General features: G+C 27.3%; 1 protein-coding gene and 1 long non-coding RNA gene across 3 annotated transcripts in view; one reads left to right on the top strand and one right to left on the bottom strand.

Annotated features, from left to right (window-relative positions):
* Positions 1-27,475, top strand: part of LOC142319165 (uncharacterized) — a 38,884-nt gene that overhangs the window by 3,693 nt on the left and 7,716 nt on the right. The gene's annotated exons all lie outside the window — the stretch shown is intronic.
* Positions 12,019-27,475, bottom strand: part of LOC142319163 (protein kinase C-binding protein NELL2-like) — a 316,057-nt gene continuing 300,600 nt past the window's right edge. Inside the window, exon 16 of one of the 2 annotated variants that reach the window (XM_075356145.1) lies at positions 12,019-14,414. In XM_075356145.1, coding sequence (XP_075212260.1) covers positions 14,001-14,414 — 414 coding nt within the window. In that variant the 3' untranslated portion in view covers positions 12,019-14,000. The remainder of the gene's footprint in view (positions 14,415-27,475) is intronic. The other variant, XM_075356146.1, reaches the window with a different exon arrangement.

Raw genomic sequence — 27,475 nt, forward strand, 5'->3', positions numbered from 1 at the left:
TAATATTTAACAATAAGATTATACTAAATAATTTTTTGGGAGAAATATAAAGTTAAGAAAAGAAATTATAAATAAATTATTATTTAAACGGAAATTATAATACTGGCAGTGGAAACCTTATTAATTATTTGAAATATATTGTTAAAATGTATCATGAAATTTAGGCCTTTTTAATGGATACTGAATTCATAAAACAATTCAGTCATGGTATTTTATTTAAATAAAATTCAAAACATTATTCGATGTACAAGCTTTGATATAAACTGAAACTGTACATTAATTTTAATAAACTGATTAATATGAATGGTTAAAAAAATTAAAATTAATAAAAATGAAACCACAATTACAAATTTATAACACTGACAATTGCATTTATTTTTTATTTGTTTTTAAAATCTAGAAAACTTTAGGCTAATTATTTATCCATATTAAACACATTTATACACCAGTCATATAGAAATTTTTAAGTACATCTAAAAGAAAAGAAAACAATTATCTAAAATATTGCTTTTATAAAATTCAAAGTTTGCGTTTGTATTTTTGTCTTACATAATTATATTAATTACATTTTTTACATTAGTTTAGATTGCCTTGTATATACATATACATTAAACAAATTTTAACATTTAAGTTACTTTTAGTTTCATATTATTAGTTAAATGATTGTCAGGCGGTATTGAAATTAATACAAGCAACAGAAAAAGCTATGAACAAAATTTTATTTGGATGAAATCAAAGTACAGGACAAAGTATTCTGACAGAAAGCTTTAATATCACAAAGCTGACATATCACAATATAAAATGATGCAACTGTATATCTGTCTTCTCTTCTGTTTGAACTGTAAAAAGGTAATTTTAATAATTTATATACTTTCTAATTAATCATTAATTATATTTCATATAATAATCTATTTTCATAAATTTCTTCTTTAATAAATAATGTCTTCAATATGTTGCAAAGAATTTTCTTGTTCATTTACAAAACTGAGAATAATGAACATTTTTTCTGAAATCAGAGTTTTCTTACCTGGTAGTAAATGCAAAATCTTAAAATGAATTACCATTTTAGATGGCATGGAGAGCATATTTACTGTGCAATAAGGTTGTATAATGGATATAATATAACATGTATTAAACAAAAAGTCATCAGCTTTGTTGATGTCATAAAACATTAAGGCTTAAGTCAGTACATGATACAGAATATATTATATTGGAATATTAGAAACAGATGAAATTTTTAATATCGGTAGGTAACAATTTCAGGGCTAGTTGGTCACGTTGTGTTTTAATACTTAAAAAGAACATAAAAATCCACTTTCCAATCTCAAGTTTTTGGATTCAAGTATTTGGAAGATGGTATTATTATCTCATTGCAAGACATGAATGAAGGCTTTGAAATTTGTATGTTGCAAATCAGTTTCTAGTCAGGTAAAATCTAGTCAAAATAAATTATTTATTGAAAACTGATAAAATATATGCATTTTCATTTAAATCTATCGTTAATGGTTATAGGTAGCCAAAGGCTACACAATGAGTTAATAAAAAGTACAATTGAAATAATAAATAATTTGTATTTTAAAATGTTCGGAATATAAAATTCTTCTGTTGTTTTTATGATGAATTTCTTTGTGAATTTATAGAATAATGTAGTTATACAAAATAGTCATTCAATAAAATGTATGATGACAATGAACCTTATCAAAACATTAATGATTTATTTAGAACAAAAAAAAAAAAAAAAAGAAAAATTTTTTAATTTTTTAAAAGCGTTACATAATTTGTGGTACTGATCAATAACATTTTCATGTATGAATTTGTAGATTTTATGTATTTATGTGGTAGGGATTAATTAAGTTGATTTACGTAAAGATTGATTTATATTCTATGTTTTAGTGAATAATTTTATTAGAATTGCAGCTATACGATTATACTAATTGATTTTTTTAATATCAAACCAAAAGAAATGCATTTGCCACTGTATGCGAATTCATGCTTTATGCTAATAATTATATACTGATGCATTTTTTTTGTAACAAAATTATTCTTTCTTGGTAATTTAATATGTTTTTTCAGACAAATCTCTTTTTAATGTTTATACCGAGTTAAAATAATTAGAACAATCCTGTTCTATAATTTTGTAAATGAAAAAACAAATTTTACTTGAATTTTACTGCCGTTCTGAATGTTAAATTAAATTAACACAATATAGGTTCTAAGCCCTATGAAAATATTTTCTACGAGTAAAACAGGCTATATGATTTATTAGAATTTATTGTGACAAACTGCAACTTTTCTTCATATTTAAAAACATTAATCAGTGTCATTAAATATTAAAAATTATAAAGTACAGATTACATAGGCACTTTATATGGTAAATGACTTCCTCCAAGTTGGTTTCAATTCTGGAAAAGGTTCTGCATTTTTTTTTCATCTAATAACAAATTTAATCCTGTTTTCCTCATAAAAGTACTTACTGCAAAAACACATTTGAATGCTGAGTTGCCCAGATGAGAGGTCAGAAAGATTTGTATAATTTCTCAGGTATAAATTAATATAAAAGGGTTTTGTTTCTATAATTATATTAATTAATATAATATCCATAAGGATTGAAAAAAGTACATTACAATACACAAATGATTACAAAAAAATTGTTAATTTGTTAATAGGAATTTATATATACATAAAAATAAGCATTAGAAGAAAAAAATTACTTGTAATTTTCATTCTAGTATTTAAAAATAAATACTAAATAAACTTTTGATTGAAACAAATTTTCTTAACTGATATTTATTTAAAGTCTACTTTAAAACTATCTAGTTAAATTTCGTTAGTGTAACCCGCGTGTTTATAGTAAGATATACAATATACATTTTACCTCTATGTATTTTGATTGAAGAGTTGTATATTTTAAAGTAAAAAAAAAATTAAGTGGAAAAAAATGATAATTCATGAAACAAACTCGATACATTTACTTAGATGAAAAGTATGTAAACAAAATAATATATAATGGATAATTTTCATCCTAAAATAAATTTAGTCCTGTTACAGAAAATAAATTTTACAAAAGAAATAAATTTATCCCTTTTACAAAATAAATTTTAATATGACCCACATTACAATGAGTAGTGTCTATTTAGAAAATTTATTTGAAATTTAGGCACAGGCATCAGTAAAATGATTATAAGTTATATATAAAGGTCTATATAGTTGAAGTTTATATGATCTATTTATAATTTTAAGGTTTTACAGTAAAAATTGAAAAGAAGACAGATCTTCATAACAACAAAATTAAATCTAAACAACAGCAACAGAGGCCAATGAATTAAGAGCTTTAGTTCATAACATAATCATCTTCTCCTCAACTAAAACAGAGTGTAAGAATACTTTTAAAAAGAGGACAACAGTACAATCTGATCACAAGAATATTTCACACACTTTTCATCAGCGTAATTTCTGGTTAAATAAAAATTGATAATTTTTCATACAATTCTATACTGCAACCAGATAACAAGGAAGATATAAATTAACATGTGTGGTTGTATCATTTTTAATATAAAGTTATTACTAAAGAAAAAAAAAAAAAAAATATATATATATATATATTTAAGTGTATAAATGTGATAACTTACAAAAGAAAATTTATAGACCTGAGTTAAATAATTCTTTCACATTGTTATTATTTTTATTTCTATTACTATTGAATGGGAATCAAATGCAAAAGGATTTAATTAGCAAGCTTGAAAGTTCCTTGTTACTAAGATGGGTGATTGGATCAGTACAAAAAATTTAACTGTCAGATGTTTTGTAGCTGGAAGACTGCTTTCAATAACTTCTTAGTTTCAGAAAGAAAAGGTAATGTCATAAAAATACAACCAGATGTTGATAAATTTGCTTCTGATTGACTAGTATGCAAAATATGAAAAAAATTTAATTCCTTAGTACATATTTTTATATTTAGTTAATACATGAACAATTATCTGACTCAATATTCCTGGTATGGTATATTCTTCTAGTTATGCTTAAGCTTTGTGTAACACAGTGATTCCCAAACTGTGCACCGTGGCACACCAGGAAGCCATGGCCTCCTCACAGGGGCACTGTGAAATATTGAAAAAAATTTTAATTGAAAAAGAGCACTGCAAGTCTGAAGGGGCACCGCGAGTTGGAAAAGTTTGAGAACCACTGGCGTAACAGCTAATTATAGCCCTGAAGTAGTCAAACCAATCTTGGAGTTCATAACCACACATAAATCAATACTTATACCCTATTAAATTACACAGTGATACATAGATTTTCTCCTAAAACTGAGATGGGAACGGTTGTATAGAGTAAATCGCGAAGAGAAAAACCCCGTTTGAAAAAAGATTTTATCGGATCGCGTTAATTAGTTATTAACGATTAAAGTTAAACATTTTTTGACTGTCAACCATATGATTTTTTGATATGTGTGTATTGGACATTTTATACAGAATATGAATTTCTGAAAATTATATCAAAAAAAAGAAAACAAGAAGAATATTGATGTCTGAAAAATAAATAAATAAATCGAGAAAAGGTGAAATCGGGAAATACCTTCGAACAAGTGGTAACGAGAAGCTATGAAGGTAATAAACAGCGGTTTGACGTTGGCCGCTTTAGTCCCTAAAAAAGAAGGTAAATGGAACCGACCTTCCTGTCGTTACAAGAATGTCAAAACTTTCTAAATTTGAACTCGCATATGCTTCATCTGGCAATGTCATCAAAAACATTTTCTTATGTAATATTATTTTGTTTTCATTGTTCGAAAATTAAAAAAAAAAATTAATATAGTAATGAAAGTACAAAAAAAAGCTTTTATGTTACAAAAGCAATAACAAAAAATGCACAAAACGGGCTGGAGATTTCATGTAAAAAAATATATCGAATGAACAAATTTTTATATAGATTAGAAGAGAAGAATGATAAATGATTAAAAAAAATATATATATATATATATATATATATATATACCAAAATCTCAAAATTGAACCAGTGCCCGGAAGGACGACTGACAAAACGATCAAAACGCGCTGGCGTACACGGAGAGAAATTCGTAGGGTCAGACGCAACGGGCGCTGTTGGAAACTTTGTATCCCCTCCCGTTGGATTGTTTCTATCGGGCCCGTTGCGTCTGCTTCTACAATTCCGCTAGAAATTTGACACCGCTTGGCAATACAACTATATCTATATATGTCAAGCGCCGTATTTATGTTTAATTAAACAAAACAAAATGAACCAAACGCGCCGCGTTGTTATTTTAAATAAACAATAACAAAATGAATAAAATGGCCCGAATCTATCGCGTAAAAAAAAAAAGTACAAAACTTGCTGAGTTTATTGCGGCAAAAAAACACGAAAAAACGCGCCGAGTTTATCGCGTCAAAAAAAACACAAAACGTGCCGAAATCATCGCGTTAAAAAAAAGTAACAAAAAGTACAAAACGCGCCGGAATTATCTTAAAAAACAATAAACAAATAAACAAAACGCGCCGGGTCTTTTATGTTAAAAAAGTTCAACCCAAAGGACAAAACGCGCGCGAGTTTTTATGTTAAAAAAATCAAATAAAAAGAACAAAACGAGCTTTTATGTTAAAACGCTAAAACCAAACGAACAAAACGCACCGGAAATATCTTAAAAAAACAATAACAAAATGAATAAAACGGGCCGGGTCTTTTATGTTAAAAAAGTTAAACCCAAAGGACAAGACGCGCCGTAGTTTTTATGTTAAAAAATAAAACAAAAAGAACAAAACGCGCCGAGTTCATTGCGTGAAAAAAAAATCACATGAGCATCATCGTTTGTGCGTCATCTTGGCCCCGAGTCGTAACTACTTCTCAGCCGATGGCAAATTTTTCGCCTGCCGGGCGAGTAATATGCTCTCAGGGAAGAGGTAGTACCTCTCGCTCGCTAAAGAGGGCCAAGAAGTCGCACTTCTCGGGCTGGTGGAAGGAAAAAAATTAACGAAAAATACTTTTCCGATCCAGTGGGATAAAAAGTGAGCGAAAAAAGGGTAATAAAACAACTTAAGGCTCAGATCTGAAATTGTATTATATATATATTGTTATTGTCTTAAAATATATATATATTTTATATCTATAAATATATATTTTTATAACCATTTATATATATTTAGCCGGAGGGGGGGGGACCAAATATCCGAAGCGGGGACATAAAGGAAATTAATATTTCCCTAATAAGTGCAAACAAAAATAGAATGCAAAAAAGTACACAACGGTACAGAACTGACCAAGTAGATTCTGAAATTGACATTTTTAACGAGAATATTTTTTCAACGTTGTGTTCCGTTTTTGTTAAGAGCCTTTTCTTCTTTTCGTTACTGCAGGTCAGATATACGTTTAGCATGAACCTTTTCAGCATGACTTCCAACTTTCTGATTTCTATTGTTTCAATATTGTACCGACTCGTGTCCCGTTAGGAAAATACACCTGATGCCATCGACAAATTTAATTTTCTTTCAGTCGTCGATTTGACTTCAAACTATCTAGGTGTTGTCAAGAAAATGCACTGTCCTAATCGGAATAAGTTCTGTTTTGTTTGCTCCGACCAATAAGCAACAAAATGTAACAAAGATGTTAATAGACTCATACACTCAGTTTTTCGGTGTCGCGTATGAACCAGATCGGTGGTATGCTCCGTCTAAATTGCGCGTGACTTGTTGCCGCGAACTATGTTTAAAAGGTACCAAGTGCAGCGTGAAATACGCCGTTCCCACTATTTGACTGGAAAAAGATGAAAATGTCGTTGAAAACTGTTATTTTTGTGTAACCATGCCGAGAACAAAAGGATACACTTATTCAACTCGTGAACAAATTATGTATGCGGCATGTGACTTATTAGTTTGTCCGGCACTGAAACGTAAGAAGGAGGACAGATTGAAAGACTATGCGTTAGCCAAAGATTTTTCTTTCGCCCAAAAGTATAAATAAGATAATAAAATAAATAATTGTTAAGAGTCAGCCATTGAGAGATATGTTGAAGTGTGTGTTAATCATAAATACTCTGTTATTGACTGGAGAACACTGGTCTATTAGACAAGACAAAACAGATACAATCTGTTGCAATTATATCACTGAAGTACTACTTTTAAATTTTTTAAAATATTTTATCAAAGGTGTAATGTTGATAAGGTTTTTCTATATACAGTGGAATGTATACAAGTACATTGAATGTCTGTTGAGATAAGAATTCTTAACTTTATTGTGTTGGCAAAAAAATATAGCTTTGTTTGTACATCTTAGACCTATGTTACTTCAAATGTGAAAATTATATGTCATGAGTAACACACAATATTTATCATTAAATAATTTGTAAACGATAATTTGTTGCAAACATTTTTGAATAAAGTTATTAATCAATGAATGAACTTCGTTGGTTTTTTATATATTAAAATGTAATTAATACATAATTTAAAATAAAAAACAAAACAATATTGCTAATGAATCAATTAATAAAAATCATTAAGAAGTAATTTCAAAATTTAAATTAAAAATATCTGTATTAAAATATACTATTTATTATTCTGCTTAGGAATCCATTCAAATGAACGCAGTTATTGTAATAGCAAAGGAATAAAAATATATTACAATTTTTATTGTTCCATGTGTTCTAATAATATGCTTATACCACGGTACATTTCTTTACACTTACATTATTTCTTCTATATTTTGTTTATGTATTGTCTATTTTTAAAATTACATGAAGTGTACTATAGATTGTAGGTTTGATGGGGCATGTGAGCAGAGCACTGACTAATGTATGTGCTGAGACCAATATTCTTATCCATTCATCCAAACTTAAAACTCTAAATTTGTAACTGTAGCTATAATAACTAAATATTTTGCATATGGAGAAGTCAAATTAAATGACCAGTTGACAATCCTCAACTTATAAATATCTAGCTGCTGAAGTATCATATTAATGATCAAGATTCATGGAAATATTGATGTGATGAAAGTAATTTACTTCAGACTGATATTTATCTTGTATGCAATCTATCTGATAAATTGCAACTACCAATGTATCCAGAGAGGCTGCATTATTTGAATGAAGTTCAGAGCTCAATATAGTTCTAAGTTATTAGGTGGGTAGCACCAACAACAAGCTGCATGCTGTCTTACTGATTATGTCTTTATGATGAATAATTTCATTATTCTCCTCCTAACACTTTCACAGCAGATGTTTCCATAGCTTTTTGAAACTTTTCTTTGTGATGTTTGCATCATAGTTTTTATTTTGAAGATTCTAAAAAACATGTTAAATGTTTACTTGAATTCTGTATTTGTAATTATTGGTCTTAGTTAGTAATTTTTCTTGTGTATTTTGCATTAAATTGTATATTTTTTCTGTTAAAAATTTATTTACACCATAAATAACTTTTTGTGCTCAACAGATATAATACATACAAGACAGTAAACAGCTGACAAGACAAATAACCTTCAGACCTGGGTTTCATGAAAGTTTAGTAGAAAAGTCAAACTCAGAAGCCATATCAGTGGGTAGTGCAGCACTGTCTGCAAGATATCAAAGCAATTCCTTTTACATTTGATTCTGTATATTTGATTTTTTTTTCAGTTCAAAACATTCACACATAAATATACATTCAAATAAACACTTTCATATATTTTTAAGCACAAACATTTAAAATAATAATGTTTACAACATTTGTGGATTAGTTATGTATGCTGAAAAATTATTAGTTATGAAAACAGGTTAGTTAGTATGAATTTTCACACATACACAAAAAAATTAACGTAAACAATTAATGTTTGATAGTACGAGTCATATTTATATATTTCTTCATAGATATTTCTTAACTAGTAATACTAAAAGAAAAATTACCCTAAAAATAAAACCTGTAAAATTAAGAATAACACCAGAATATAATTTTGTATGTATTAGTATATCAATAACAATATACTGCAAATAGAACATGTGAAAATAATAAACACATATTTGGAATGCTCTAATAATAAATATAAATATAATATAAAGGCTTTACAATCAAAAGATTGTCTTAGTAACTAATTAATTAATTTTAATTAATAATCAATCAATCATACGTACTAGAAAAATAAAAACCTTTTCTACACTGACATATAGCATATTTACACAATTTATTTATACATAACAACAATGTAAGAATACCTATTTATATATTTATATTTTATTATTTATTCCATATAATATAATACAATAAATATTAATCGTAATTAAATTTATTCGGAAAATTAGCTGTTATGATAAAAATAACAATTTAAAAAACAGAAAAAATATAAGTTCATATGTATAATTTGCATTAGTAAATTAACAGGATATAATAATTGTAGTTACAAGATGAAAACTACATCTGAAAGTAAATAAAATTTCGGAATGTAATTTAATTTTAAATAAAATGTAATGGCAGTCAAATGAATAAACTGCAAAACTTCAAGGCCACAGAAAATCTGTTTTCTTTCAACAAAATTTTTTTATTACCTTATCAGTATTAAAAAGTCTTTAAGATTTTTCAGCAATTAGTTAAGATTTAAGATTTTTCAGCAATGTTTCAAAACATTAAGCAGTAAAGAATTCCAAACAGCTGAGTTTCTTGTTTTATCATAGAGATTCAATACACCAAAAGATGTACAACAGTTGACTATTAGTTATACACATAATAATTATACTTAAGTGACATGCTACAGAAATTAAGCTAAATAAAGAAATTAAAAAATCTAATCACTGGAAATGGGTAATTTAATTACATAGATAAATACATGTAAATAAATATCTATTCTGTTAATCTAGTGCTTAGACTTTTTATATTACAAAAAAATTGGCAAAGTAGAGTAAATAAAAGAGTAGTGACCTTGAGTTTTATTTTAAAAACTAGCCATAATATTTATCAAGATCACCTTCTTTAGATTTGAAATGAGATAAAAAAATATTCTGATGTAAGTTAGAATCTTCATTACTATTTAATTAAATATACATATTTAACTACCAGAATTTGACCCTAAAAGATTAGCTGATGGTAGCTCATGTATATTACAGTTTTTAGACTGATTAACAAAGGTTATGGCAGAAGCTACTTGCAAAAATCTGTAACAGAATAAATAAAAAATGCTTGCGTGAGATTCTAATTAACTTTGTTATTATCTGTTTAACTAGTACTTTTGGGAGTAGTCCAAATCAATTTATATAAAAATGTAAATGTATATGAAAGATAAATAATTTTTAAAATGTTACAAAGATAAAAACAAGTCCAAACCTCATAACATATTTCATTTTAAAATTATGATGTGAAGTTTACATTCACAAAAAATCAATCAAAATATAAAATAGCCTCTTTAATTAATTTTTATGTAAAAAAAAAATAAATCTAATTATGATTAAACTTTAACAATTCATTAAAAAAAAAAAAAAAACAACAAAAAACAAAGGAAATATATTCTAAACAAAAGCATAAAATCTATTTATAACTACTAGTTTGATAAAGAATGAATAAAGTAAGTAATGAACGCTAGTAAGTGTTGTTTCATTGTTTTTTGTTTTTTTTTTTTACTTTGAAAGGATTTTAGGGAAAAAATATTAACTACAAAGCACAAAACATAGATACAAAGTAGGGCTATACTACAAAAACGTAGGATAGGATCACACTTGACAAACAATTCATGTTACAAATTTTGTTAAACCTTTGTATCATAAAACCATTACATGAAACTATAAATGGTTTATGTAATACATATAAGCCACTTGTGTAGTACTCAATATTCAGTGAATTCAATATAATTTATTAATGTAATACTGATATTACAACTGATTGATTAAAAAATTTGAATTGCAATTTATCTAAAGAAGGTGAGATTAAAGATAAGTGATTAACAATAATGAACTACATTGACTGCCAATATTTAAAACAAATAAAAAGCATTTTATATATAAGATTATTTTTGTAAGTTTAATAGAAGACATCAACATTACATGAATCCTACCTACCGATATTCTCTGTCATAAAATTAGTAACTTTTTCAGACAAAAAACTTTATGCACAAAAAAAAATATATTGTACTCAACCCCTCTTTTCTTTATTTTAACAAAAATGATCAATTTTTAAGTTTTAATTGTAATGAAGAGGAATAATCTGTTTTTAATGAATAAATTTAACAAAAAAAAAAAAAAAAATTGTCCAGTAAAACTCAATTTAGTTTGCAATATAATAAATAGTTTATATTGAACACAATACAATATACAGTACTGTTACAGTATATGTGAATTTATGCATTAAAATAATTAATTACTTTAACTTTAACTTCAGTAAAAATGTACTTTTTGTTTTGATTTTTCTTTCTGTATAAATGTTTTAAATAATCAAAAATAATTTTACATTAAGTTTTAACATTAAGTATAAAAACACTAACAAATGTAAAGTGTACATTTATATATATATATATATATATGTGAAAATAAATGATTACATGAAATTATTATGTAATAATCGTATTCAAATTTTAAAGAAATAATTTTCAATTAACTGAAACAAAGATTTCAGTTTAGCAACTAATTTTATAAATTTAATTTTGGAAATATAAGTATAAATAAAATATTCCCTCCCATCTAAGCTCAGTAAAATCTTGTAGACATTGGTATAAAAAAAAAAACAGTTAAATTATATGAGTATAAAACAAAATGTTTACAGCATTAATTATTAGTCATTAGCACTATTGCGAACAAAATAGCCAATAATAGTTTTGATATTTAACCATAATATCTAATACATCATGCTTCATTTATTAATGATTTACAATAACTGAATGATGAAAAATAAAAATAATGTCACCAATATTATCAACATCAAGACAATTAATATACTGCATAGAATATTATTGACAATAAATTCTTACAACACAGTAAAAGGGTAAATGAGTATATTTATTTTTAATTTAAAAATATAATTAATTAATTTTCACTGACAAGGATAAGTATAAATTTCATTTTTTTTCTTCTAAAATCTGTTATTATTTATCTAAATTCTATATAGTTATATAATTATTACACAGTCTGAATAATTGAATATAATTTTAATAAAAAATCCATCTCAATTTTCAATTAAAGTGAACATGAAACTAACTATAAATTTCCAGCTGCGAGGTTGAAGCAAGCAGAATAATCCATTATTTAGTTAACAGATAAAGAACACTGCAGATCTTATAAATAGACACTTTATTTTTATGTAGGCAGGTAGGCTTCTTGAAACTAAAACAAAAGCTCCCTAACTTTGGTGTTGCTAATTTTAAAGCTAAAAGTTAGAAAGTACAGACTATAATTTTATTTATTTTAATACAGTTTCCATCACTAGTGTAAATTTATTTATTAATTTTAATAAATGGTGAAATCTCACTTCAGGATAATAAGCCTAATTTCTTTCAATTTCTTTTAATTATAGCAAAACTGTTTTTACTTTACTCTTCTGAATTTTCATATGATAATTCAAATTTACAACTGTATCATAAGAAATCTAAAGTCCGTCATCAAAATTATCAAATGCATTTAAGAACACACCATAATCTAGCAATTTTAATGGTATTAAAAAATTAGGTACAATATAGTCTTGAAAATAAATTATCATAAAGTATAATAGTAGTATTTTAGTATTACACTAAAATAGTATAATATTTTATTATTTTGTGAAAGACATTTTACCATATGTGTGTTTGTATCGTAACTTAGTATTTTAAATTAATGTTTTAAGATATGTTTTATTTTTTAATTAATTGTCTTTAATACAATGCAAAAAATATTACTCAATCAGTTATTAGGCTTCATTTATTAATGATTCAGTTCTGAGTGAAAGTCAACTGGAAAGAGAAAAACTCAAATATCAGGTTACTATGAAAATCTCTAAAAGTTACATACATTATAAGTATGGATTAAAAATATATAGTTATAATCTAATGAAAGCTAAACATTGGGAAGATTGTCTGTGCCATTTTGTACCAGTTTTTCTCATGAGAATAATTATTGGAAACTATAATGCAGTTATAAGCAAATTAAACATAATGATTTTTATATTAGTTTCAAGTAGTTTTGATTTTCTTTAATTTTATCTCATAATCTTACAGAATAGGGGAAAAAATAATTTTTTAACAGAAGTGTAAGATCTCTACAGATTGAATCATTTGCAAAAAAATTACATAAAATCCCTTTAAATAATGGAATACAATGGAATTCCCTACTTTATAATTGTATAATACTACTAAATAAGTAAAATCTATAATTATATCATGGCTGATGTTAATGAATACAACAGAGTATGTGTATCCTGGGCTGGGAGTAATATCTTCTCTACTTCTAACCCTTTCCTTAAGAGGGAAATATTATTATTATTTTTTTTAAAGTAATCAGTTTGTTTTTTCAAACTTGGTTATATCCTATACAGTAACCAGTCTTCATTCTCCTCTTTAATTAAAACATTGCTACTCTTCAGGCCGACAATGTTTGAATTTTTATGATGACAATTGGCGATGTAGTTCTAATACTGTGTTGTGATCTGCAAATCAGTAGTAATGAACATATAATCTAGCCATTGATAATATCATAATCTCAGCCAAAGACAATTAAATAATTTTGATAGAGAAGTAATAAGAATGTATAATACATAAAACCTCAAATATATAATTTTATCGTCTACAGGGTACAAGTGCTGCCTGTTCAAAATGATAAAAAAAAAAAATAATTATTTTGAATTAGAATTAAAATCTTGCATAAATGTAAGATGAGTTAATACAATTTTATGATTTACCGAATTTGATTCATTCTTTTCCAAGCTGAGAAATACTTTTTGATAATTATAATGACAGAATTCACTTCAAAATGTCAATTGTACAAAGAAATTTGATTAGTTTTGGCTATTATCCTTACTGTGAAATAATTTTAATATTAATAATTTTAATACTCTCAAGAAGTAATCTTACATCTCATAATTCTAGCCATCAGTAGTAGTTGTATTGGTAATAGCATCACTATAGTTTCTACCTTTTCGATCACTAATATCGTCACTAGAAGTAGACATAAATATATAGTCAGGAGTAGTGGCAGCCGATCCCACTCTTTTTTCAACAGTATCTTGACCGGCACTGCTAACATTATGAACAGTCTTAATATCGGACTTACTAATGGATTCAACCGTGGATTGAAAGTTCTTATTCTGGATTGTACTAATTTCTGTGGCGTTGTCGCTAGTTGGCCGAATCTGTGCTTCCGGTGGGAAGTATCCAGGTGTGTTTGTCGATGTGATCTGTCTATCAGTGTTAGTTGATCTCCTGTTGACACTGTCAGGAACTGTCCGGCCAGAAGTGCCACCGCAGATGACATTAAAACTACAGCAGAGACGGCCGTCCTGAAAGCAATGAACTCATATTACATTAATTTAAATTGTTTCTATAATAAGTAATGAATAAATTAATTCAAATCACACTTATTTAGCAGTATTATCAATCTTTTACATAATGGATTATTGATGACACCGTGGCAGAACAAGGTTTTACTTGCTCCCACTAGTACTTCCATCAGTGGTACTCTGTGTGAATAAAAAGATCTTATCTTGTTTCTTTAACTTATATATGGTGAAGCATAAAAATACATGAATGTATTCCAGCTGTTAACTTGATATTGGTCCCTTTGTTAACAAATATAGTTTCTATCGTGGAAATTGGTGTCTGAAAATTAATGCTTTCCCATAACTCAAAAACTATTAAAGTATTTTTAAAAAGCTGAGATAACAAATGTTTTCAGCATAAGATAACATTTTTTTATTCAAAATACAATTGTAACATCAAAAATTAGCCCCTGTTTTTAAATCATGTGATGAGAAGTTTTTGTTTCCTTAAAAAAATGTTGAAACCAGGTACTTTCTTTTTTGAAATAATCCAAATCTTTCTGTACAATGAAATAGAAAATATATATATATTATGTACATATGGCTGATAAGTATATTTTGCTAACATTTTAGATGTAATAAACTTTAGGAAAAAAAAGATTTTTATCCAATTAAAATTTTGTTTAAAATAAGTGAAAAGATGTCACAGTTATTAAGTGAATAACCTCTAGTCTGCAAAAACCATTCCAGCAAATTAGCATAAGCAAAATAAAATTTAGAAGAAATCAACAGGTTCAGGTTCAGATGTGAATATTAAATGAAGGCAACTCCTATCATTTAATAGGACGGGGGTAGAGAATGTATCTACCCATCTCGTAATAGTTTTAGAATATGCCAGAATTCTTTTCCTTGCTTTGGTAAATAGAATACCACACACAATTGTTTTAAATAAACTGTTAACCAGTCATTTTAAAGTTTTTTTTTCTTTAAGAAATGGAAAATTATGCCACCATGCAGCTAAAGATCCAGTAAAAAAGTTTTGAATTAAAATGTTAATAATTTTTGTGCTGAACACTTTTGTCACCATTTCTAACTTATTATAGAAAAATTGTTATAGGACGTCATCTTTTCCAAGGGGAGAAAAGGAATTTTGAAGACATCAATTACATCTCAATAATTTTTTTATTTTGCATGTTTGTTAACGTAAACATCAAATTCATGCTGATATGATAGCCAGAATACCAATATTCTTGTGCTATATCTAACATAACAAACTATTGGTAATATATCAGCTTTGTTAATCTTATCAATTAGCAGATCTGTTTGCTGTCTATCAAATCTCATTCTTAAGGAACAAGTCCTAACTACACTCTAGCGCTGACGCTGTAAAATGATGGGTATATGTATTGGTTCTATTTTTAAGAGCACAAACTCCTTTTCACAACTTTGTCTCATATTTTCTTACAGAAGGTAAATCATTAAAAAGAAAAACTATGTATTTTTTTAGCTAAATGCAATATCTTCACAGAAAATTTTGTCTTTTGACAACATTAAATACTACTTTAATGGAGCAGTATATAATTTGATGACAAAAAATATATTTTTATCTGCAGACAAGAGAATTGGAAATTTTAGTAGTCAAATGAAAGAAGATGCAAAATTAATTTAATAAATTCAAAAACTGAATTCCTATCTGCTATAATTACAAATTCTTTTTAATCTACTTAGATAACTAAACTGCAATAATACAGTTTTGAGTTAACAACAAATCATTATGAAAGATCTAAAGTAAATCAAACTTGTTCTGCTTTGTATAAATCATAAATATTAAGTAATTAATTGGATCTTGTGTACTTTAACATAATTTCTTTCAAAAATATATCTGCTGTAAAATCAGATTAATTAAATTACTAATATAGTAATTAATTAAGGGAAAAGTATTTTTGTATGATAAAAAGATATTATTTACTTCAGTCAAACTCCTCTCAACTGGTCTTACAACCTTTCTTTTTTACATTAGTGCTAATATTTCTCACCGTGATAACTTTAGTTATTATTATGTTTTGAATTTGAAAGATGTGTTTTTAAGATGTGGTTGGAGTGTGTGTTGTATCAGAACATACCTATTCATTTTATGTACATAAACAGACTTATATACAAAGAGAACAGAAACATTACAAATTTAATTCACTTTCTATCATGTCGTAAATGTGTCTCTTATCTAAAAAATTTAACAGTAGAAATTTCAGCTTGAACCACAGGTAAAATAATGGTAAATCTACTATTTAAAGTAGATAAAATAGTGTCACTGAGAAAGGTCACAAGAGTAGCTGTAAGTTCTTTTTTCTAAAAAAACACTGTGTGTTAAATAAAAATTTAGTTCAATTTTATAATAAAAAGGTTAGTAGTTTTGTGTAATTTTTTTCTATTTGGAAATAAATTATTTCCTACCATTTACTTAAACAAAGTCTGGCCTAAGTAACCTTAGTTACTTTTAACTATAGTAAATTCAGTTATAATTTATTAAGTTCCGTACTCAATTTTTGGCTTGGTTTCTTCATCATGCATGACAGAACAAAATCTCATTTTAATTTTAAACATTTAATTCAGTATTTCACAAAACTAAATTGTACAGTAAAATAAACTATTCTATAGTCAGCCAGTTATTTTTAATGTAAAACCAAATTTTAATTCATTTACATGATATTAAAATACTCAAATAGAAAAAAACATTTACTAAATTAATTTTAGTATGAAAAATAATTCTAACTTAGAATAACATTGTTTTATGCCATGTTTGTTGCCTGAACTTCTTTATCATGGATTTAAAGTTCTTAAGATTTTAAAGTTGCATATTTATTTATTTTGGAGACCAAGTCACCACTTATAATGCTCCTAAATGATGGATACAATAATTTCTTTGTGGTGGTAATCTTGATACAATAAGTGCTTACAGCTGGTGCCTCAAAAAAAAAAAAAATTAAAAAAATGAAATGTGTGTATATAATATTGAGTGTAAAAATGAGAAGCAAGTACCATAGAACAAAAATAGAAAAAAAGATTGGACAAAAAAATAGTGTGCAAAACACTTTAGCTAAAATATTTTGTAAATCATGCTTAAGAGATGAAATTTTTCAGTACAGAAAGTTAATTGATTGGTCAAATTTGGTCCCACAACTTTCTAATTCTGTGTCATGAATAAACTGTTGATTACTTTCATAAAATGTTTCTTGATTTTGTAAATACAACTCCCAAACAAGATCATTTCTGTTGTTTGTTAAGAATTTTTTTTTTAGTTCTTACATGAGCTATTAATAGTGGAGTTACTGAATTTGTAATAATCAACTAAAAGTAAAAAAGTGAACTTCTATAAAACTGTTTTAATAAATCTTTTTACTAATTCAGTAACTATTTCCTTAACAATTTTTAATTATTTACTTTTTCTCCAAAACATATATTTCTTGGTTGGACAGCTTTAAAAGGTATTTTTATTTTACTGAGAAGGTAAGAATCTGCCAAGAATAAGCTTATATAAGAACCACAAATTTAGTTCTTAGTGATGCAAATAATGAATCAGTGAGGTGGACAGTTTTCTTTGGTACTGAATTTACAAGTGCTGGATTAAATCGTTTGTTCTCAGAGGGTTATAATAACTTATCCTTTTTTTTATGTAACCTTTATAATATGTAATAATGCTTGGTGAAGATAACTGATCTATCATTAGTGTCATTTGCTCTTAAACAAAAAAATATTATTTTTCTACAATTCATTTCTATTCCAGATGAAGATTTTGGGCAACTTTATAAATTTAATTTCATTATTTATTTAAATTGAATGCTATGGTTAATGCTCCTTATAAATGTTACTAACATGTAGATAAACTGCACCCAGTGGTCCAGCATTATTAAACTTTAGTAGACTAAAAGAAATGGTTTATCAAGCATGGTTTCTCTCACTGGTATGTTTTTTCTAATTTCTCATCCTTTAATTTCCCAGAATGCTATTTGCTAAACTTGTAGATATTGTGAAATATCTAAACAACCAAATAAACTGAAATATACTTTTAACAAAACAAATTAGTAGATTAACTGTGCTAAGTTAATAGTAAAATACATATTATTCTTCTTTTATGCATAACATGCTGCAACATTTTATTTCAATTCATTGATCATTCTGATTTATAATATTTTTCCAACACGAAATCAACCAAACTGCCCTCTCTGATATGAAACAATATTTAAAATGAAAAAAAATTTCTATAAAAGTTATTTTTATTAATTTAAGATTTAAATTTTTTATTTCTAATATAGATGTGAACATTGTTGAATTAAATAAACCAATATTTTGGTTATTCTAAAATGAGAGATTGGCGCATTAATTAAGAAAGGAATAGATACCAATAATGCTGTCTGATAATAACTTGTAAAAAAATGAAAATTAAAGAAAATATGAATTACACTACTCCTTCGATTACATTTTCCGTGGTGATCAGTAAACTTAGGTAAATTTTATCAAATGAATCACTTTTGAAACAGCTTTGAGGGCAACTATTCAAATTGATACAACAATTTTATTCTGAATCCAGCACAATATTTCTTTGTCAAATATGTTTTACAAATACAAGTTGCTTTGTCAAAGTTAAAAAATCAATGATTAAATTAAGTTCTACATTTAGAACTTCACAGAAATGATAATACAGTTCTTCAGTCTGATGTAAAGTTTTTTCACAAAATAACTCCCACCACCCCCACATCAGTTCTACTTAAAAATATCATGAATCTGATCATGATCCATCTAAAAATGATCATGAATCTGTATTCTGCAGTCTAATTAATCATTATCCGATTGTAAACAAAATGTATTAATTATTATAGCTTCAAACATTTCTTGGATTAGATTTGTTTTAGAAAAAGGAATTACATTAAAAGTTTTACATAATATTTACTTATAGGTTAACTTAAAAAGCGTGTAGCTTCACTTTTGCCAATATTCACAAAATTTGTTTAAACATTCTTGAAACCCATTTTTAGAAACTTCCTTCAGCAGTTAAATCACGTTAGTGATCATGTCATTAGCATATTTGAGTTTTTTAAAGTCCATTTCAAGTGAGTAACCTCAAGTAAAAATCAGTTGGTGTCAAGCCCAGAGAGTATATAGGATGCTATAGAGACATTGTATTGTGTCATATAAGGAATTTTTCCTTTAGCTTGGGTAAATGTGCTGGTATACTGCCTTGCAAAGGAAGCCAGTTGTTTGTTTTCTTTCTGAAAACACATATTCACAATTATTCTGACAGACAACAAAAGATATTAATATACATTTTCTTATTCACTGATTGGTCTTCCATTATGAATTCTTAGTAGACAATACCCTATAATTAAAAAAAAATTCCAGTATAAATCTTCTTTTGCACTTATCCAAATTTCTATATCAAAGGAGATTATGTTAATTTTTAATACAATCAGATATGATATGATATTTTGTTTGCAGATAGTAAAAAGAACACTATTTCTCATCTGTAATTATATTGCTCAGAAAACCTTTACCTTGATCCGCCACAGTGATATGTTTTTCTATTGGTGTTATTTGTGTTCCTTTCTGACATTAATAAAAATGTTTTAGAATAACACATTAACAACCACAATGAATTTCAGGTTATTATAATGAATAATGAGGTAAAACCTTCTCATTGATATCATTGATTTTCTAACTTCTGATGCAATTTCCTTCTACTACTTTACGATGGTCAACGTTAACATTTTTTTGTTTGGTAAGATGCCCACTACAAACATCAACAGTAATATGATAATCTAGAACTACCTCATAAACTCATGTTTTTATCATTATTATATTTCACCACTGGTTTTTCAAGCAATGTTAATATCTCTAAAGGCAATGTTTTAAGGAAAAACAAACTTTGCTATTTGCACTGTTCGGTATTAGCCAAATCTGAATAGTGATTATCATCAAGTGCCAACAATGTAAAAATGGAAAAACAAATTTATGAACATTTTTATGTAATAAATTTGCATCTTATATAACCTAAATTGTGCTTCTAGGGTGCATTTTTTAACACTATTTTCCTTTTTTCTTGAGGGTTTGAGTTCCTCTTTTTGAGGGTTTGATTCCCTTCCTGACATTAAAATAATAGAATGAAGTATGGAAATCTATGGGATATAAAAAATACCACATCTGACTGGGATTTGATCCTACTCAAGAGAAATTCCAGATACAAGATAGACATTACCACTTTGACACAGGGAACAAAGTTAATTAGAGGGTTATGGAAATTATACATTTACTTAATTTTATTTCAAAATAATATTGTCTTGAAGAAGGAAAGATTCTACTAAAAGAGTGCCATCCTTTTCGGTTGTTTAAGTCACTAATTGATGATTGATACAATCTGAACAAAAAAAGCTTAAAGAATTTGAGTAGCATAGAAGTGAAAGCCAAGGAAAAACATAACAATATTTTCTAAGAAAATGTATATTTTTTATAGTATATGAAGTGTTCACTTGAGTTAAATATTCTGACAGTTAAATAGTATAATAAACCAAAATTTAGTATTGTTGAAATGTCCATTCATGTTTAAGAAACTAAAGGAAAACCAAGAATAAATATGGAATATAGTTTCAGTAAAAGAAATGATGTGAATTTAAAATCTGAAGAGATTGTAGGTGCAGGTATAGAAGCTACTATAAAAGTAGATTCTGTAGAAAACAAAAAAATAATTTTAATAAAGGAAATAATTAAGCCAGGAAATTAAATTAATGAGATATAAACTCATTAGTGTAGAAAAGAGAGTAATAAAGAATTAAACACTAAGAAGAATATAATAAATATCCCTGAAGTTTCAGAATTTTCTGTTTATCAAAGCAAATTGGTGCAAGACGGGAAAACTTTTATGAAAAAAGAATGTTGGCAACAGACAGATTTAGAAATCAGAGAAAAGTTCTTTAAAGTATTTAAGTGAAAAGTATTGGAAGGAAACTTAAATCTCTAATATTATAAAAACAATAAATGGAATAAGGCTGAAAATGCAATGGTAGCAGTAGAAAAATTGAATTGATTCATTACATCATACATATACACTATTAACGTATACTGGGTGTCCATAAAAAGATTATGTGGTTTCAAAAATATAGTTTTTATTTTGCAGCACTCACTAATGTTTTATGCATAATCTTGAAACAACAGTTAAGTTTTAATTTACACATTCTCCATCAGGTAGTAGCTGTGTTAGACTTTGCACAAGCCAAGCTGTTATGAGCCCAGGCTCAATACTAAGGAATGCCACAAGAGAAAGCACAATGTGTGTACTTGTTTGCAAAAACAAAATCAGCGAGTGATGTAGACAAAAATTATATGCAAATCTATTGTAGAAATTCTCAGTGTCATAAGTGTTGTGAACATGTTTGGAAACTGGAAGTGTTTTGAAAGGACACTCACCAGGTAAGCCTAAAATAAGTTGTGAAAGAATTCTACTGTCTTTCAAATAAGTCAAAAATGTTCAGTTAGTAGTGTTAGTCATGAACTAAACATTCTTAAAATGACTGTCCATGATGTTTGCAAGTATGTGAAACTTTGTGCTTGTAAACCACAGCTAGTTCATGAAATTGAACATAAAGATAAGCCACAAAGAGTTTGATTTGTAACAACAATGTAAGATTTCATTTTTGCTGATGAAAACTACCTGCAGCATATTTTATTTTCTGATAAAGCAATTTTCATGTTCATAGAGTCATGGATAGGTATATTCACTGAGTATGGGGGACAGAAAATCCACATGAACTGGTAGAATTTGTCCAAAACTGCCCAAAGGTGAATATCTGGTGTGGCATCATGTATAATCAAAATGTTGGTCCACTTTTATTCAGAGCAGGCTGTTACAGGCATAATATACTTGGACATGTTTCCGCAGATTTAAAATATGAAGAGTCTAATTTCTCAACAGGATGGAGTCCCTCCACATGCAGAAGCTGTGCTCAATGACAGTTCCTCAGAAGGCTAAATAAGCAAAGAAGTGTCCATCGCTTGGTAGTGAAGTCCTGATTAGACGATATTAATTTCTTTGTTTGGGGCTATGAAAAAGACATTGTATACAAACAAAAAAATCAAGTCAGCTGACCATCCCAAAGAATAACAGCAGCCATGAAAGTGATTCCTGCAGACATGCTTGCCAGAGTGTGGAATGAGGTGGAGTATCAGTTTGACATCTGCAGGGTTGTAAACAAAGCTAATATTGGGTTACATTAAGAGATAAAAAACTTTAGACTTTTTACTTTCATGTAATAAAATACATACATTTGTAATTCAAATTGTAATAAAGTAAATCTAAATTCAAACTGCAAAGTTCTTTTTCAGACCCCTGGTGTGTGTGCACACGCACACGCAAAACTGAATAGCTTAAATACAAATGGAGTTAGCTCAAAACAAGTAGGCACTGAATTTGAAATCTATGACTATAGGGAGTTGCTAATCAATTTTGAAGTTAAATTAGGATGTGCAGAAATACATTTGTAACAATTTGTATAAGTGGCTTATAATCACTAAGTTTTGCTCAGCATTTTTACACATAACTCTCCAAATAAATGTTTTAGATATACTTACCTATATACACAAAAAACTATTTTTTCACTTTCCATGATTATACAACTTCAAAAAATAAATAAATTTCTTAGTTCTATATATATATTTAATGATAAATTAATAATTTAATAAAATGATTTTACAATAAATAACTAAAAATAAATATAGCACAATATCAAAAATTGTATGGTGTAATATTTAAATAATCTTTTATGCCCAGTTTTTCAGAAATAGATTTGTGAAAATGTTTAATATTTTTTTAATAAGTTGCATAAGTATGTTTTTAAAAAATGATTAACTACTCAATTTCAAACTTATGTGAAAATTAACTTTCAAAAGATCTTTCCAGAAGTAATTATGCAATTTCTTTTATAGTTAAGGCGTTTTAGCGAACTTCTTGTGGAAGGAAAATTTCCATGTAAATGTGAAAGAAATATAATTAATTTTTAACTGTATAACACATTTTGTCATGTTGATCAATGAATTCCAAGATGTTACATCCATTTGTGTTCCAAGTATTTTATGATGTTGAGTTTTTCTACATGATTTTCAGGTAATACAGGCAAATAGAGCAGTCTATAAAATATAGTTCTAAAAGCTGAGAATTTGTTTTTCATTGTAGTTGAGTATTTTCATTGTTGTTAATAAGTGTGTCTGTTGCTGTTGGTTGCTTTAAATGATAGTGATATAAAAATTTTGCTTATATTCTTAATCAATTATGAAGTTTAATTCCTGTAACATTTTTTTTTTTGTATGTTATAAATTGTTCACATTTTATTGTCTGCTACTGCCACAGTCTAATAAGGAGTTAGCAACAAATCTTGGTCAGAATATTATTTTGATGGAATTTTCTAATCAGTGAGTATGTATCCATCATATGCACTGTAATAAAATTTCACCTGATATGCTGGAAATGAGAGAGCATATGAAATAAATTTTAGGGATAGGGGTGTTGTATTTGTTTATGAAGCATTTGTTTAGGTATATCATTTTGTTGAATGATATACTGATATGTACTTTATATATGATACGTACCTTTTGGTACTTGATTATGTTTGAGTTTGTTTTTAAGAATGGTAAATGTTTCTGATGTTCGGATGGGTTTTGTAGAGAATTATGTATTTAAAAAAAAACAATAAAATTTAAGAATTTGATGTTTGGTAAAAAACAGTTTCATTTATTATAAAGTATTAAATTATATAGTCTTATTAAAACGTAGACTGTCCATACCTATTATTCTATAATAGTTTTTATAAAATAGAATTCTTTGTTTGTACTAGAGTATATTTAAAAAACCCAAAACATTTCAAGTTTTATTTTTTCTAATTTTCATGTGACCAAAAATGTTGGTTGCATTATATTATGCTCAAAATAATACATTGAATGTAATTATAGAAATTTTGTGGTTTGAAGATAACATAATAATGCTACATCTTATTACAGCTTCTTTATAATTTTCATCAATTTTTCTTTTTTAAAAAAGAATATGTAGTGTCTATTATTTATACATATAAACAATCAAAGAAATTAATTATACTGTTAAAATATAATTAATTTGTTTTTTCAAGTCCATAGAGTGTTATTAGTCTTATATCCAGTTTACATCAATGTTCTACCAGCAGTTTACAGTCTAATAAGTATTCCAATCAGGTGTTGAGCATGAAATGTGATTTTATTTCTAATCTGTTTTTTACAGATAAGAACATTATTATGTACTAGTAATACAAAATAGATTAAACAAAGTTTTAACATATTACAAATGAAAAACATAATTAAAATTTTAAAAAAATTAAAAAAACTTAATCGTACAGAGTATTTAAGTTAAAAGAGGCCCCATTACTCAGTAGTTTAAACTATATGCATACTTTTTTTTTAAAATGCATATATTGGTGTGAGATTGATAAAAATAATGTGGCAGATGTTGGTACAATTGGCGATGGAGTGGGGAGAGCACTTTATTGCCTGCAAATTTGAGTATTGCCAGTCTGTGTCTAATACTGGCTTTTGAACAAGGTTGCATAATTATGTGCTGCAGTTTGTTAAAATTTGGTTAACAGTTGAAGAATATGTATTTGTAATGGAATCTTATTTAGAGAGAGAAATCTCCAACTGTATGTTGGTGAAACTTCAGGGAAAAATTTGAAAAGGAAGCAGTAGTGAAAAGTGTCATTCATTAATTAAAAAATTTTGTAAAACAGGTTTGGTGTTAGATCTGAAAAGTGGCTGACACAGGTCAGTTTTAACGATGCAGTTTATACAGGACATTAAAGTGACAGTTAAAAGATCTCCTTGTAAATCTTTGTGAAGACTAAGCCAGGAAAAGAACTTTTCACTAGGTTCAGCCCAAACTACAGTGAGGAGAATGCTGAAATAATATCTGTATCGAATGCAGGTTTTCCATGAGCTAACTACTGCTGATTATACTTAAAGGATTCACTACTGTCAGTAGTTCAAGAACTTCAATAGAGGCAACAATGGAATTTTAAGTCAAGTGTTTTTCACAGATTAAGACTAGTTTCAGCTTTGTGGGTATGTTAGTAGTCAGAAATACTGGACCTGGAGTACTGAAAACCTGCACATCTGCTTTGAATGTCCCCTACACTCACAAAAAATAGGCGACTAATAATAGGACACTTGTTTTTTGAAAAACTGTGGATGCTACCATCTACCAAGAAATTATCCAACAGTTTGTAGTTTTACTGCAAGAGGATGAGTGTGACTACTGGTTGCAACAGGACTGCGCCACTTGCCATACAACATGCTGTACTATGGAGATGCTGCAGGATCTTTTTGGTGGAAGAATCATTTCTAAAGGATTGTGGCCACCAAGAGTCCCTGATCTGAGTAGTCGGAAATAAACAGGGTACAGCAAACAAGAGCAACCAGGAAGATGGTAAAATGTGTTGACAAGTACATAGAAGTGATGGAAATCATTTTCAACACTTTCTGTAAATTATTATGTAAGTGTTTATCAATAAACTATTATTTATAAAATAAACTTAGTGATGGGACCTCTTTCAAGTTGAACACATGTATTTTCTTAAAATATACTTAATAAAAGTTTTTCCGACTTTATGATGAATGCTTTAAAAGTATCATTATTTTTGTATTGATACTTTCAACACTCATAAAGCAGTAAACATCTGCTGTAGAGGAAAGAAGAAAGGTTGTAGAAAGAACTGCTGCAAAAGTGGATATATATTATGGTATTCATTACAGATATACTAGATAGATGTGTACTAAGTTATAACATTGAATGGAGTTATTTCTGTAAATTATTCAAATGATATACGACTAGGTGGATACAAAGGTCAACACAATCTACATGGTAGGCTGCATGTAAGATAAAGACCTGTAAATCTCTTTATTTTCATATTAATTGCAGTATTTAATCTTTAATGAATCACACAACTGTGGGTGCATTATTTATCAGGTTGGAAAAATTCCTCATTGTGTAACTGTAACTCAGCAGAGTTACAAGTATAAAAAAAAATAAAAATAGAATTAGAATTTAACTATAAAAAAGGAGAATTTGTCATGAAAAAGGAGCTTAAAGTACTATAAAAAAGTATAGCATCTTTACCAGCAGTCAGCAGTGATCTCAGAGTTTTCCTAAGAGATCAGTATAAAACTTAGTAAAGCTAAGCTAAGTTAAAGTAAAGCTGATAATGAAGAAGATTTATGAAAGAAATACTAAATACTATTTAACTGAAACGTTTTTTACTTAACCTTCATTTTTTAAGTAAAAATTGTACATAAATTAATATATTTTATATTCAGTAGGATATGTTTGAAAAAAAATTACATATATTTATATAACATATTTTATTAGAGTTTAAGTCTGATGTAATCATTTCAATGAAGTAAAAGCTTTATCACAACCGTTTCTACACCTTAAGTAAAATTTGGCCATGTTTAATTTCAAATTTGGCAATAATCACAAATAATTTATTTAGAAATCCTACTTTTCAATAATAATTCATATTTTATAAATTGAAATGAAGTTACAGGCGTATCATGCAAATGCAATCTGGCTGCTTTTTCTTAAGCAAACTCATTTTATTTTATTACTTAATGAGTAACTGATTTCTATCCTTTATTTGTTTGTTTCTTTATTATTTGTTTTTTACTTCAAAATCATTTACTCATTGTATTATGGGTATATTACAGTGAAAATTCTTTTAAGATTATAGCTCTTACAATTAGCTGAGAGACTGGTGATAGCTGAAGAAACATCAAGAAAAAGCAATAGTTATGTCTAGATATTAATTTGTAATTTATTTTATTAATTTGTGTTGTGTTTGAGGATTTACGTTGTGGGCTCCTTTTGTGTTTAGGAAACATTTTAAATTATAAGTAATGATCAGCATCACTGCTTATCATTTGTTATACTATTTAATATAAATTAGGGGTGAAATTTTTGAGTAATCTCAATGTATATGTAATCTCAATTTTTGTATATGTCAATGTAATATATTAAAATCTGAGGT

This window comes from Lycorma delicatula, chromosome 2 (genome assembly GCF_047948215.1).
Source record: "Lycorma delicatula isolate Av1 chromosome 2, ASM4794821v1, whole genome shotgun sequence".
In the NCBI taxonomy this organism is placed as follows: Eukaryota; Metazoa; Arthropoda; class Insecta; order Hemiptera; family Fulgoridae; genus Lycorma; species Lycorma delicatula.